The 15,427-nt window shown below is 44.8% G+C and overlaps 1 protein-coding gene across 2 annotated transcripts in view; it reads left to right on the top strand.

Annotated features, from left to right (window-relative positions):
* Positions 1 to 15,427, top strand: part of LOC137361178 (uncharacterized) — a 77,388-nt gene that overhangs the window by 17,246 nt on the left and 44,715 nt on the right. For both annotated transcript variants that reach the window (XM_068026105.1, XM_068026110.1), the window contains exons 6-8: positions 2,836 to 2,918; positions 9,248 to 9,373; positions 14,150 to 14,195. In XM_068026105.1, the coding sequence (XP_067882206.1) occupies positions 2,836 to 2,918; positions 9,248 to 9,373; positions 14,150 to 14,195 (255 nt within the window). The remainder of the gene's footprint in view (positions 1 to 2,835; positions 2,919 to 9,247; positions 9,374 to 14,149; positions 14,196 to 15,427) is intronic.

Below are 15,427 nucleotides of genomic sequence, written 5' to 3'. Positions count from 1 at the left end.
ATGGCATTCACCTTCTTATGTTATATTTCTTCCATAAAGTGTACACAAATGGAGCAAATGTGGACTTGATTAAGATGATTAAACTACCTGCTGAACCCTGTTCGGTAAACTGAAAAAGAAACCAACTCATCAGCTTGCAGATCAATGCACTAATTGCCTTCCTGTTTCAGTCATTTCTTTGTCAACAACATTAACTTACATTTATATAGCTGGTTTAACATAGAAAAATGTACCAAGGCGTTTCGCAGAAGGATAATCAAACAAAAATTGACACTGAGCCAAAAAAGGAAATATTAGGAGGTGACTAAATATTCGTTCAAATAGGTAGCTTTTAAGCAGGGTCTTAAAGGGGAGGGAGAGCTGGAGAGTTTTATCGAAGGAATTCCAGAGATTAGGGCCTAGATGGTTGAAGTCCCATTGCCAATGGTAGGGCAAAGGGAGTGAGGGATACACACGAAGCCAATTTTGGAGAAATAGAGTTTTCGGAGGGTAGAGGAGATTATAGAGATAGGTGAGGCCATGGAGGGATTTGAAGATAGGGATGATAGTTTTACATTTAAGGCATTGAGGAATGGGGTAGGTGAGTGAGTGGCAGTAGGCAGTCTTTGTGATGGAGAGGAAATGGGGTTAGAATCTCAGTTTATGGTCACTTAGGAGATTGTGAATGGTCAGTTTCCTTTTTTTATTCTTTCATGGGATGTGGGCATCACTGGCAAGGCCAGCATTTGTTGCTCATACCTAATTGCCGGTGACATCTGAGTGGCTTGCTGATCCATTTCAGAGGGCAGTTAAGAGTCAACCACATTGCTGTGGGTCTGGAATCACATGTAGACTAGACCAGGTAAGGATGGCAGATTTCCTTCCCTAAAGGACATTAGTGAACCAGATGGGTTTTTATGACAAACGATGATAGCTTCATGGCATTATTACTGAGACAAGCTTTCAATTCCAGATTTTTATTAATTGAATTTAAATCCTAGCAGCTGCCATGGTGGGATTTGAACCTGTGTCCCCAGGGGATTAGCCTGGGCATTTAGATTACTAGTTCAGTGACATTACCACTACTCCACCATCTCCCCATCAGCCTGTGGGCAGGTAGGGGGATGGAATTGCTGAAAGAAGACAATGTCTTCCCAATGTTCAGCTGGAGAAAATTATGGCTCATTCAGGACATAATGTCAGTCAAGCAGGTTGACAACACAAACATAAGAACATAAAAAATAGGAGCAGGAGTAGGACATTCAGCCCTTCGAGCCCGTTCTGCCATTCAATAAGATCATGGCTGATCTACTTCAACACCATTTTCCTGCACTATCCCAGTATCCCTTGATGTTTTTAATATGTAGATATCTATCGATTGCAGTCTTGAACATATTCAATGACTGAGTCTCCACAGCCCTCTGGGGCAGAGAATTCCAAAGACTCACCACCCTCTGAGTGAAGAAATTCCTCCTCATCTCTGTCCTAAATGGCCTGTCCCTTATTCTGAGACTGTGTCCCCTGGTTCTGGACTCCCCACCAGGGGAAACATCCTTCCTGCATCAACTCTGTTGAGCCCTGTAAGAATTTTGAATGTTTGAATGAGATCACCTCTCATTCTTCTAAACTGCAGATAATAAAGGCCCCGTCTATTTAATCTTTCCTCTTAGGACAATCCCTCCATCCCAGGAGTTAGTTTGATGAACCTTCTTTGCACTCCCTGTATGGCAAGTATATTTTTCCTTGGGTAAGGAGACCAAAACAATACTCCAGGTGTGGTCTCATCAAGGCTCCATATAATTGCAGTAAGACATCTTTACTCCTATACTCAAATCCAACATACCATTTGCCTTCTTAATTGCTTGCTTTACCTGCATGCTGGCTTTCCTTAACTCATGAACAAGGACACCCAAGTCCCCTTGAAATTCAACACATCCCAGCCTCTCACCATTTAAGAAATATCTGTATTTCTGTTTTTCCTACCAAAGTGGATAACCTCACATTTCTCCACATTGCATTCCATCTACCAAATTTTTGCCCACACGCTTAACCTCTCCAAATCCCCTTGAAGCGTCTTAGCATCCCCCTCACAACTCACATTTCCACCTAGTTTTGTGTCATTTGCAAACTTGGAAATATTACATTTAATCTCCACATCCAAATCATTGATATAGATTGTGAATAGCTAGGGCCCAAGCACTGATCCTTGCGGGACCCCACTAGTCACAGCCTGCCAATCCAAAAATGACCCATTTATTCCTACTCTCTGTTTTCTGTCCATTAACCAGTTCTCAATCTACAAAGGCAGTGGAGGGATCAATAGAGGTGGTGAAAAGAAGTTGGATGTTGACAGCATACATTCATCTATGGCTTCACCACTCCCAACTCTGTAACCTCATTCAGCCTTATAATCTCCAACCTTTAATGCATGTCTTCTTTTTACCTTCCCATTGGCAACTACGGCTTCAACTCTCTAGGTCATCCTCTCTGAAACCCCTCTAACACTCCAACTCTCATTCCTCCTTTAAGTCTCTCCTTATAGCCTATCTCTTTTGACCAAGCTAATCATTCCTTCATTTATATGCCATCCATTTTTTCATATGCCTCCGTGAAGTTCCTTGGGATGTTCATCTGCATTAAAGGTGCAACATAAATGCAAGCTGTTGTTGTGACAAATGCAGATGTGAATCTAAATTCCTGACAGACAGGGAAAGTTGTTTCTCTGTCTGCTGGTAGTCTTAGTAATCAAATTGAAAACTTGAATTGTGGAATCTTTGAATTTAAATCTGAAATTATCAAATGTTCATTCCAAGTAATTAACTACTGCTAAATGCTTTATCATTTCTTTTTTCCAAGAAAAGACACAACTTTTGCTATGTAAAGAGGGAGCTTTGCCTGTCCTGATCCTTCACTTACAATCTCCTGACTCAGAGGTCCAGGTAAACAGTCAATGATACTCTCATTCAGTATCTAAGTATCTAAATAAGAGAAAAGGCAGAGGTAATGCATGAGAAAGAAATGAAAAAGTATTGTGATTATTCAATGTTTAATCCTGCAATTATTGTGGAGGGCCAGTTCCTTAAAGCAATTTTACAAAATAGGTTGTTGCTAACATCTCAAGTAGTGACTGGGGCTCAGTCTTCCACAATAGTGCTGGAGGTTTCTGCAGGCTACCAATATCAAAGTCCTTCACCATTGATCTCAAAAAGCATGGGCATTGCTCATGACAAGCCACTTTGCATTTAAGCTGCTGTTGCAGGCAACAGGTAGAAGCTGCATATTTTAGTGGTGCCCCTTGACAGATTCACTCCATGTGATATCAAGAAAAGGCTGAAGGCATTGGAAACTGCAAAGGCTATGGGCCCTTACAACATTCCAGCAATAGTACTGAAGCTCCAGAACTGGCCACGCCCCTAGCGAAGCTGTTCCAGTACAGCTACAACATTGGCATCTACCAGGAAATGTAGAAAATTGCCTAATTGTGTCCTGAGCACAGTGGCAGCAGTGTGTACCATCTACAAGATTCACTGCAGCAATTCGCCAAGACTCCTTTAACTGCACCATCCAAACCTGCTACCTCTACCACCTAGAAGGACAAGGGCAGCAGATGCTAGAGAACACCACCACCTGCAAGTCACTCAACATCCTGATTTGGAACTACATCGCTGTTCCTTCACTGTCACTGCCTAACAGCACTGTGGGTGTATTTACACCACATGGACTACCTGCTCACCACCATCTTCTCAAGGGCAATTAGGGATGGGCAATAAAAGTTGGCCTTGCCAGCGATGCCCACATCCCAAGAACAAATTTTTAAAAAATCTATCCTTGGCCCCAACCTATTTGCATCTCAAATTCTCTGTGTACGCTGATTGCACACAGCTGTACCCCACCATCATGTCTCGACCCTGCACTGTCTCTAATTTGGCACACTGCATTTCCGACATGCAGTCTTGCATGAGGCAAAATTTCCTCCAATTAAGCATTGAGAAGACCAAAGCCATTGACTTCAGCATCTGCCACAAACTCCTTTTCCTTTTCAATTCCAGCCCTCTCCCTGGACACAGTCACAAGCTGAACCAGACTGTTCACAACCTAGGCGTTCTATTTGACCCAGAACTGAGCTTCCAATCCTATATGCTCTCCATCACAAAGACTGGCTACTTCCACCTCCAAAATATAACCAATCTCTGCCCCTGCCTCAGCCCATCAGCTGCTGAAACCGTCATCTGTGGTTCTGCTACCTCCAGACTCGACTATTCCAATCCTCTCCTGGTTGGCTCCTGGTCCAGCAAGGCCTCAATTTTAAAATTCTCATCCTCATAGAGTCCTAGAGTCGTGTTCACATATTCCTTAGAATGGGATAGAGGCACAATGAGATCTACGAGTACAGATACACAAGTCCAAGAAGAGTAGCAATGAACAAGGCCATAGACAAAGCATTGGATTTTACTCCAGTTGTATAGATTCTTAGTTGGGTCACAATTACAATACAGGGCATAGTTCTGATCTATATATTGTAAAAATGAGAAAGTGCAAAAGAGATTTAGAAGGATGATACCAGAATGGAGAAAGTACAACTATCAGGTAAGACTAAATTGCTTTCAAGGGTAAGTTAGATATACACTTGAGTGAGCAAGGAATAGAAGGATCTGTTGATGGGCTTAGGTGAAGATGGGTGAAGGAGGCTTTTGTGGAGCATAAACACTGGTATGGACCTGGTATGGACCGATTTCTGTGCTGTAAATACTATCTAATACTATGCAAATGTTGTTCTGTCCACCCACAGTGTCTCCTGAGTTTCATTGCAGCCTGGCTCCTCATTCTTAAAAAGATTGTCCTGTTTCTCCAAAAGCCCCTGCACAAGGATAGTTAGATCCAAATTTCTGAATCCAGTTTTCCTCAAACTACAAACAGGCTTTCTGCTTGCAACATATGCTTAGCCCAACACAGCTGGCTTAAAAACATTTCTGTGTTTTGTGTTAATTAGAAAGCTTGTTAGTTGCTTATCAAGTGCGCTTCATTAAAGATATGTCACGCTTGGCTGCTTTATGCCAGCCACATTGAAAACATTTATGAACTTTGAGCCAAACAACAGCAGTATGGTTCCACATGTCAGGAAAACAAAATGCACTCCTGCATTGCACATTATCCATACCAGTTTGGAGGTTTGAAATATAAATTTCCATTAAAGAGGACAATATGGTCCAGAGTGTTACTTTTCCCCAGCCTCAAAATGGCTGGCATTCAGAAAAGATTTTTCGATACTAATAAAACATAAACTATATTTCAGTAGGTTCACAAAGTGTTTTTTTCCAGAGTGTCTTCATATTTTCAATGGCCTGACCTGGGACAATATTATCAGAATGTTTGGGAATAATGGAGCAGATTGCAGAAGCTATCAGTAAGAGCTATTGCCATCTTAATTGGCTGATTTTGAAATGAACAATAGAGATTTGATAAAGGAGGAAGTAGGGAGTTTCTAGTTAGGAGTGAGTCATATTGGGGAGAATTTTATTCTGATGGTGGGGGTCACCATGTGGGGAAAAAGTGACGCCGAGATCCCCACGTCGCCTCTCCTCTGGGAGGCCCGCCCTTAGGGACAGCACCACTGTGGATGTTGTGGCTGCTGCTGCAGGTGCACCTACCGGAGGCCGAGGAGCGTCGCTGGACCCAGGCCTCAGGTAGATCAGGGTGGGAGGGGTCTCGCAGGGCGTGGGTCTTGGGGAGGGAGGAGGATTAGCAGGAAGGGTGGGGGTGGCTCTCAGTGCACCCCCCCCCCCCCCACCACCCTTCCCGATGCCAGGTCCCTTATTCAGGCACTAAAGTGCCTTTTTATGAGGGACCCCCCTCTCCCCACCCTGGAGCCAGTTTTTGTGCTGTGTTTCCCATGCAGCGCCAGGGCTGCCCACCGCGCGGTTAATTGCAACTGTGGTGGGAAGAAGCCGTTAATTGGGGGTTAATTACCCAGTTAAGGGCCTCAATTGGCAGTGGAGCTGGAAGGCCCTTCACAGGCCTTCCTGCACCAGAATAAATTTTGGTGGAGGTGGGATGGTGGCAGGTACACCCCCCCGCCGCCTCATCCCACCCGATTTTATGCTCTCCCCACCTCCAAGGTTGCCCTGGGGCAAGAGCATAAAATTCCCCCCATTGTATCACTGAACAACTACAGAGATTGCTGATTTTGTGTGATTGTGATTTTCTACAATGAGCTTTACAAAGTTTAACTCAATCTCTTTTTCCCTCTATTAATGGTTCAGAGAGATTACAATTTTATAGTTAAATTAGTATGACCTCCACCGCTAATCTCAGACAATTAACCCAGACTTCACAACGTGCGTGTTAATGTTAGACACACAGTAACAGAGCTCTGAATCTAAGAAATGTAAGTAAACATATTTAAAACTCACCAGCTGTCGGACACCATCTGGAAAATAACAGGTGATAGGTAAGTGGGAAACTGCTCAGGTCGGTGCCGAGTTGTCCATCTGCTTTTATTCTAATTGTACTTTTTTGAAGTAGTTTGATGCAACAGACTGACTTTCTAGGCCATTTCAGAGGGCAATTAAGAGTCAGCCACATTGCTGTGGGTCTGCAGTCACATGTAGGCTAGACCAGGTAAGGATGTCAGATTTCCTTCCCTAAAAGATCAGTTGGGTTTTTACAACAATCTAAAATCTTCATGATCACCATTACTAATGCTAACTTTTTATTCCAGATTTATTTTAACTTAACCGATTTCAACTTCACATGGCGGGATTTGTACTCACATATGGGTGGCACAGTGGCGCAGTGGTTAGCACCGCAGCCTCACAGCTCCAGCGACCCGGTTTCAATTCTGGGTACTGCCTGTGTGGAGTTTGCAAGTTCTCCCTGTGTCTGCGTGGGTTTCCTCCGGGTCCTCCGGTTTCCTCCCACATGCCAAAGACTAGCAGGTTGATAGGTTAATTGGCCATTATAAATTGCCCCTAGTATAGGTAGGTGGTAGGGAAATATAGGGACAGGTGGGGATGTGGTAGGAATATGGGATTAGTGTAGGATTAGTATAAATGGGTGGTTGATGGTCGGCACAGACTCGGTGGGCCGAAGGGCCTGTTTCAGTGCTGTATCTCTAAACTAAACATATCTGAATTATTTGTCCAGGTCTTCTGGATTCATAGCCCAGTAACATAAGCACTATGTCCTGTGCCCATGATTGCTGAGTTGCACTGAGTTACATCTGAAGTCTCTGCATAATGAAATCTTAGATTTCACGATGTACAGTGGAGCCATATTTCTATTCACAGCCCTCAACAGCACTTACAGTCATCAGAAAATCTTTTTTAAAATTTGTTTCTGGGATGTGGGCATCGCTGGCTAGGCCTGCATTTATTGCCCATCCCTAATTGCCCTTGAGAAGGTGGTGGTGAGCTGCCTTCTTGAACCGCTGCAGTCCTTGGGGTGTAGATACACCCACACGGATGGGGACGAATACACACACATGGCCAGCATGTCCAGCTGGCGAGCTCAGATGCAGGCCGTGTGGATCTGTGTCAGGGTCTTCTTGGAGGGGCAGCCTGCCCCAAGGGCTCCTGTGACAAGGGCTCCCAAGGACCCTGGTCTCCATTCGCCTCGGCCATCCCTGCCATTGGACAATGACATTGCTTCACTCGGACTGTGTGGTTGTCAGTGTGCAGCGGCCACCCTACGTTAGAAGAACCCACGCACAGGCATCTTCCGACCCCTTAAAATGAACTTCAGGACCTCAACTATTAGGAATGGACTATTAGTTACCTAAGGACCCACAACCCTGGAGTGGAAGAAAGTCATCCTCGTTCCTGAGGGACTGCCTTAGAAGAAGTAGATACACCAACAGTGCTGTTAGGAAGGGAGTTCCAGAATTTTGACCCAGCGACAATGTAGGAATGGCGATATAGTTCCAAGTCAGGATGTCATAGGGACCGCATACTGCAGACTAATTGCAGCTGCGGAAGGAAGTGGCCCTTAATTGGCCATTTGTTGCCCAGTTAAGGGCCTCAATTGGTGGTGGGGTGGCATGACCATTCACGGGCCTTCCCGCCCCGGACTAAATTTTGGCGGAAGTGGGATGGTGGTGGGAACCACCCCCCACCCCCATCACCATCCCACCCGATTTTATACTCTCCCTGGCTCTCAACCTGCTGTGGGGGAGAGCATAAGATTTCCCCCACTAAGTTTAAAAAAAAAATTCTTTAGGATGAGGGTACTGTTGGCAAAGTTGACATTTATTGCCAAATCTTAGTTTAAAGGAGGCGATGATGGACTTTCTTCTTGAACCACTGCAAGTACATGTAGTAAATGTTTTCCTACATTGCTGCTCAGTGGGGAGATCTCGGATTTTCACCCAGCAACAATGAAAGAATGGCTTAGGATTCTGGATGACTTGGACAGGATGTTTGATGTGATGGTGTTCCCAGATACATGTTGCCCTTGTTCTTTTAGCTGGTCAAGGTTGCAGGTTTGAGAGGTGCTGTAAAGAAGCCATGGCAACTTGCTCCAGTGCATTCTGTAGAGTGCACTGATTCTACCATTGTTGTCATGGACAAATGCATCTGCGACAGGTAAATTAATGAGATGAGGTTAAATAGGTTATTCCCTCGTGTTGCTCTCACCACTTGCTGCAAGCTCCATCTGGCATCTGTTTTTCAAGACTTGGCTACCTCAGTCAATGGTGGTAATACCAAGGCACTGGGTGTAGAGCATTGAAGTCACCAACCCAGAGTATGTTCTGTGCCCTTGCTACACTTAATGTTCAACATGAAGGAGTACTGATTCATCTGCTGAGGAAAGGCAGTAGGAGGTAATCAGCAAGATGTTTCCTTGCCCATGTTTGGCCTGAAACCATGATATCTGACTTAGAATAGGCACTGTGCCACGTGTGAAGCTCCAAGATGGAAACATGATTTGTGGATAGTACACACACGGTTTACAGAAAATGCAAAGGGAGCATGTGAAACCATGTTTGAGTAAAAATTGACTACTAGTTTGTTAGTTTGTTCAGAAGTTACAAATGTTATGCAGCAGTATGTATATAATATGCATAATTAACCCCATTTACCCCTTTGTATGTTTTGCTGTTTATACTGCTCCCCAGTGTATCATACTCAACTGAAAGGTAAAGTAAGTGAGCTGCTCCTGTATTCACATCTGCTTTCTCAAAGCCCTGGCAAGCATCTAAGAAGATATACAGTATGTCCATCTATGAGATCACTCTTGCACCATTTTAATCATATGTTCTTTTCACTCAAAGTACTACAGTTGTTCTGCATTGACCAACATTGCATCCAACCCACATCACCATCAAACCATGCTTCAAATAGGTGATGGCATTCTCCTCAAAATGCTACTGTCGCTTATGTCTTCCTCTGTGGTAAAGGTAAGATTTCTGTGCAATCCATTATTCTCATGATTGCTACAATACAAAATCAAATGATTGTGAGTTATGTCAAACTAATAGCAAAATTTAGGGGCAGTAGCATGTTCTTTGATATTCTGCCACTAAGTAGGATTTTCCCAGCTTGTAAGACTGTATAAAGTGTTTTCTTTGGATTATATTCAAACAAAGGCTTCTGATAAAATGCTAAATTAAGTGGCTGAAAATGCTTTTTCTCCCACCTTTCCTAATTTACTTGCTTCTTGCAGCAGTATGGTTCCACACGTTAGGCACCCTCTGGTAACTTGTCCAAGTTATGTGTGTACATGTGTACAAGTTATGGGCGTTACATGTGTGTAAATTTTGTCAATGAGTGTTTGCAGACTATTCAATTTTTTTGGTATCACCGCAGAACCCAACGTCAACAAGTACTCATTCCCCATTTTGATCACAAACTTTTTTCTTATCCCTAGCTACTTCGGGAATGAAGTCCCCCATTATAATGGGTGGTTGATGGTCAGCACAGACTCGGTGGGCCGAAGGGCCTGTTTCAGTGCTGTATCTCTAATCTAATCTAATTATTACAACTTTGTTACTATTGCAAACCTTGTTAAATTGCTTACAAACATCACCCTTGGTTTGTTTAACAATATTTGCAATGTACTCCTAAAATGCTCATCAATCCCTTAATATTTCTTAATTCAACACAATCAGGCACCACCTGAGTATCACCATCAACTAAACTTTTTCTTTCTAAGCTTCATTAATTAGCCCACCCGTTCCCCCATTTTACTTATCCATCTCTCCTGAAAATGTTATAGCCAGGATATTTAGTTTCCAGTCTTACTTTGCCAAGTCTGAGTCAAAGCTGCAGTATCATGGGATATGGGAAAGGGCAAAGGCCTGGGACGAACTGGAATTCTGTTTGAAAGAGCCAGTGTAGACTCGATGGACCAAGTAGCCTGCTTCTGTGCTGCTCTCTACTATGATTCTATGTCCCTCCATTCTCAATAGTGCTTCTAATTCCCCAATACTTTGCACATGTAAATACCACAACCCTAATCTTTGTAAAACTTTCCCTTTCTATTTTTTCTTATTATTTTCTTCTTCATTGTTCTCCCAGTCACCCTAAGCTATTTTGGGGGAATTTTTACTTGCTGATACGCTGGGAGCAGGGTGGGCGGTGGGTATCATGTGGGAAACCCAGAAGTCTAGTATTTCCTGTATGCTCTGGACTTTAAATTCCACAGTGTGCATCTTTTGATCCTGATGGGTTCCATAGAGTCAAAGTCATACAGTACAGAAACAGGCCCTTCAGCCCATTGTGTCTGTGCCGACCATCAAGCACCTAACTATTCTAATCCCATTTTCCAGCCTGATTGACAAGCTTGGCTTCCAGTCAGGCGGAAAGCAATCCAAAGGAGACCCCAAGACCAAATAACTCTGATTCCTCGACTCTGGTGGTGGGAGTCTGATCCAGAAGGAGGGTTCAATCCCTGAGCCCCGGGGTGTGGGGGGTGGTGTTGGGGGTGGATCTCCGATCCCAGGGTGATCTGATTCCATTCCTCAGGAACGGTCCGATCCTCAACAGCAAGGGGAAGGTTTCTGATCGTAGAATAGGATCACAGAAATGTACAGCATCGAAGGACGTCTTTCGGTTTATCATGTCTGCACCAGCTGACAAGGAGCCCGGGGGGTCTGATACTGGAGTGGAGGATTTGGTTGGCGGGGGAGTCTGATGTTAGAGGAGCTTGGGGAATGGAAGGAAGTAGTCATGCTCCTCCTGGACCACAAGGAATGCTGTGAAGGAACTTGCCTTCTCCCTGAGGCTGTCCTTGCCTTCTCCCTGAGGCTGTCCTTGCCTCACTGCAATTGCAATGCAGGTTAAACCTGAGGCTTCCACCCTCATTAACATATCAAAAAAAGAGTTAACTGTCTTCAGGAGGTGGGTTACTGCTTGCCCCTGTGCCACCTCAGTAAAACTCGGAAGTTGGCACGTTGAAACCGGCTTCCCAATGTGCTCGGAATATTTACCCATTTAACCAACCCCCTATTTGCACCCACTCCCACTCAGTCACCATGGTAAAGTTCATCCTATGTCTACATAGTCCCTTTTTGAGTTTGTTATTGTTCTACACTATGGGCTGGATTTTACATTGCTGCCGACAATGGTGGCCTGCAAGCGCGGGCAGCACTTCGCGGCACTGCCACGCTATTAGACTTGGCAGCTCATTAAAATGGTTGGGGCGAACCATCCCTGATGCAATGGCATCAGGTGCCACTGTGCAGGTGCCAATGCCATTTTTAAAGGGTTTCGAGCCCTTCCATTTAGTTTAAATATTTAAAGAGGTAGTTATTTAAAATTTATTCAAAAACTTAAATAGATTTTACTAGCCCCTCTCCCACCCTCCCAATAACCATACAATTCATTCCTTGCCCTCTCCGCCCCCACCAAAATACTTACCTTGTGTACTTGACCATCGCCCCCCGCCAAAGTTCATAAATTTTTAACTTCACCCCTTCCCACCAATCCCCGCCCCCGCCCCATTACAATACTTACCTGCTCCCCCCTCCCCACCAGTGTCCGAGATCGGATCTCCACTGGAGATCCGAAGTCGTGGGAGTGCCAGCCACCAGCACCAATATCGGAGCGGGACGGACATTGGGAGCAGGTAAGTAATTTAATTCATTTATTTGCATTTTTTAAATATGCAGATTTTGCTCACATCGCTGAGTGGCAGGGAGGCCACCATGAGACATCGCCACTGCCGGTAATATCGGACCGGGAATTCACGGCTTTGAGGCCTGTTGCGGGCCTCTACCAGAGGCATTTTCTACCCCCCCCCACCCCCCCACCATGACCCCCAATGTGGGGGGGGGGCGGCGGTAAAATCCAGTCCTATATGTATCCCATATGTAAACCTTATTAGTTTAAATCATTTCCCACTTCTCTATTTTTCCTTCTTGTAAGCGCATTAGTACCAGTCTGTAATACATCCCCTAACCCAGAACTTGTCCAGTATCCTAGGAATCTGAAATCCTTTTGTTTGCATGCCCATTGAAAATGTTTGACTACTCAGATTTTTATAGTCATTTTTTGACTGCCTGTATTATTAGTGCTTTCTCTGTTAGCAAAGATGCTGAAGGAGGCACCCTACAAAGGTGAGTTTTCAACCAGCTCCCAGAGACCAACATAATTGGATGTGGGCTATTGTAGTAGCACTGTATGCTACTATATTTTCTGGTGACTGCCAGGTGAGCTGTATAGAATGACAATGAATGTGAGTTTTCTATTCTGAGCCTATGCAGAACTGTTCCTGACATCAGAGAAGAGATGAGTGCCCTGAAATTTAAAGGCTGAGTTTGCTGACAATGAAACCACTCGGTGGCACAGTACTAGCAGCCTCTTCCACTTAAATGTCACCGTCTGTGACATTCAAGCAGCTATCAGGATTAAAGATGGCACTGCTCAATTTATCACAGAACACCAACTTCAAACCGAAAATCCCCTGAAAGGCTCCCGTCACCGCCTCCATTCCATCGCCAGCAGTTCCCCGCTGCTCCTGCCATTGCTTCATTTGAATCATTTCTTGGATGTCTCCTGCTGAACTGCATGATTTTTTTTGATAAAGAAAGAACTCTGGTATAATACTGCTCCTTGATTTCCCCCCCCCCCCCCCCCCCACACCTCGCTCTCTGGCCGCTTGCTCCCCACTCCTCGCTTCACCCCCCCATCCCGCTCTCCGGCCGCTCGCTCCTCGCCTCCCCCATTCCCCCCGCTCTCCGGCCGCTCGCTCCCCACTCCACTCACTACGCTCTCCGGCTGCTTGCTCCCCCCCAATCCCACATTCCGGTAGCTCGCTCCCCCCCATCCCTCCCTCCAGCCGCTAGCTCCAGGCTGCGCCACATCCCTCTTCTCGGCTACTCGCTCCCACGTTCAATCATGCCCCACCGCTCTGCCCGAAGAAGCAAGACTGGTCATGAGGGGTGACGGGGCGACATAGGTGCGAGTGGCCAAGAGGAGGGAAGTGGCACGGCCTAGAGATAGTGGCTGGAGAGCGGACTGGTGGGGGTGGGGGGATAGCGGCTGGAGAGTGGAGTGGAGTGGTGGGGGTGGGGGTAAGCGGGAAGCGAGCGGCTGGAGAGCGGGGTGGTGGGGGGGAAGCGAGGAGCGGGGAGCGAGCAGCCAGAAACCGAGGTGGCCGGTGGAGGGGGTGGGAGGCAGGAGTGGGGAACAATCAGCCAGGGGAGAGGGGGAGAAAGTGTCGAGGCCTGGAACGAGTGGCCGAGGGGGGGAGAGTGGCCAGTGGGGCAGGAGAGAGTAGCTGAGTGGGGGAAGCGAGTACCTCATGAAGTTTTCCTGCGCATGTGCCATTAAGTCCTGGCAAAACGTAGGCTGCGCATGCACAGCAGCTCACTGAGCGTAGGAGACCGTTTGCGCATGTACGCAGCTTGGAGCGCTCTGATGACATCGGCGGACCACTGCGTTGTCAGGAGTCACTTTGAAATTTAAAATCATGAACTGAAGTTTTGAGCTTCAGTTTTTCCACCAGTGACATGACACCAACCACAATGTAAGAACACCTTTCAATCTCACCACATTATAAAACCATTTCCAGCCTACATTCTAAAGTTACCTTTAGAAGGGGAACTTATACTGACATTTTCTTCAAGCTGCATTTAGAGCAATTCAACAAAATAAAGGAGTGCCTATAGAATTACAGAACTATTCTAATTGTTGTACAGTTAATAAACTTCACTTTTTTTGATTTTCAATAGGTCTGCTGTCAAGCATGCTACTGCCTCAGGAATTTGTCTCTAAATGGTAAGAGGAGAGCAATTTAATTTTATAACTATATTTAAAAAATAAATGATTATAAATTGTGTGGGAAAACTTGTACGCACTTAGATGTATGTAAATCCTGTTGTAAGTACATTTTTATCCTTAATTTCTTTACAAAAGGCCTGATTATGAGCAACTTTTGTCCACCTGCCTATGAATGGTTCACTGTAATAGCCTTGAATTGACTTCTGATTAATTCCTCTCTAGTGTATTGCTGAAAATCAGCACTCTCTTCTCATACAGTATAAATTTGTTGTTTCCCTTACTTTGGTATTCTTGCAAATTGTCCTGATGAGTGCAAGATGAAAAGCTTGGACAAAATGTCTCTATTTTCAGCAATACTCAAGTTCTGTACTGCCAAATGATTATTAATTCCTCTCTGTTAAGTTTGGGCAAATGCTTTCCTTTCTAAATTAGTTCCCTGAATTTTGTTTTGTATTTCAGCATGGAGGGCAAAATGATTCAGTTCCCAGATAATTTTATGGGCACACACCATGTTGCTGTTTGGTACAGAACTATTGAGATAAAATTTCCAAGGTGTGAAGTTAGACCTCCTGCTCCCTCCCCCTCCCCAGATAGTTCTCCGTTCCTTAGCATTGAGCTGACCGAAAGCTGATGGGAAGTTTTCACAAAATAAAGCCTGTGAAAATCTTAGTTGAGACATTTAAGGGATTGAAATTTAAGTGGCAATGCTAGAAGACAAAATCACTAGCTAGCATTATAGCAACAAGAATGCCTACAGTCTCACATTCATAGACCATAGTTTGAATTTTGTAATGAGTACCAAATGTGTTCTTTACAGAACTGGATAACTCAGTATCTGTAAAATTTCTTTTCGTATTGCAATTAGTGAGGTTCCAGGGCTGGCTGCTGCTGATACACAGATCTCCTGTGCTTGGTGGCATCTCTAGAGTAAACTTGTTATATTCGCTAAGGCTGGCAGCTAGGAAGATCCAGTTTTTTAAAAAAAGGTCTTTCTTGCAGCCAGCCTTCATAAATCTGGCAATTATGTTTTTGAGTTACATTTTTAAAATACATTTAAAAGGCTGCAATTGCTGACAATGCAACCACAAGGTGGCGCTGTACTAGCACATGTGCAAATGCAGCCTCATCCACTTAAACGTCACTATCTGCAACATTCAGGCAGCTGCCAGGAGTAAAGATGGCGCTGCTCAATTTATCACAGAAAAACAACTTCAACCCATGGCAGCACA

Source organism: Heterodontus francisci, chromosome 3 (genome assembly GCF_036365525.1).
Source record: "Heterodontus francisci isolate sHetFra1 chromosome 3, sHetFra1.hap1, whole genome shotgun sequence".
NCBI classification, from domain to species: Eukaryota; Metazoa; Chordata; class Chondrichthyes; order Heterodontiformes; family Heterodontidae; genus Heterodontus; species Heterodontus francisci.
Note: the sequence above shows the minus strand (reverse complement) of the source record. Positions and strands in the feature narration are given on the sequence as shown.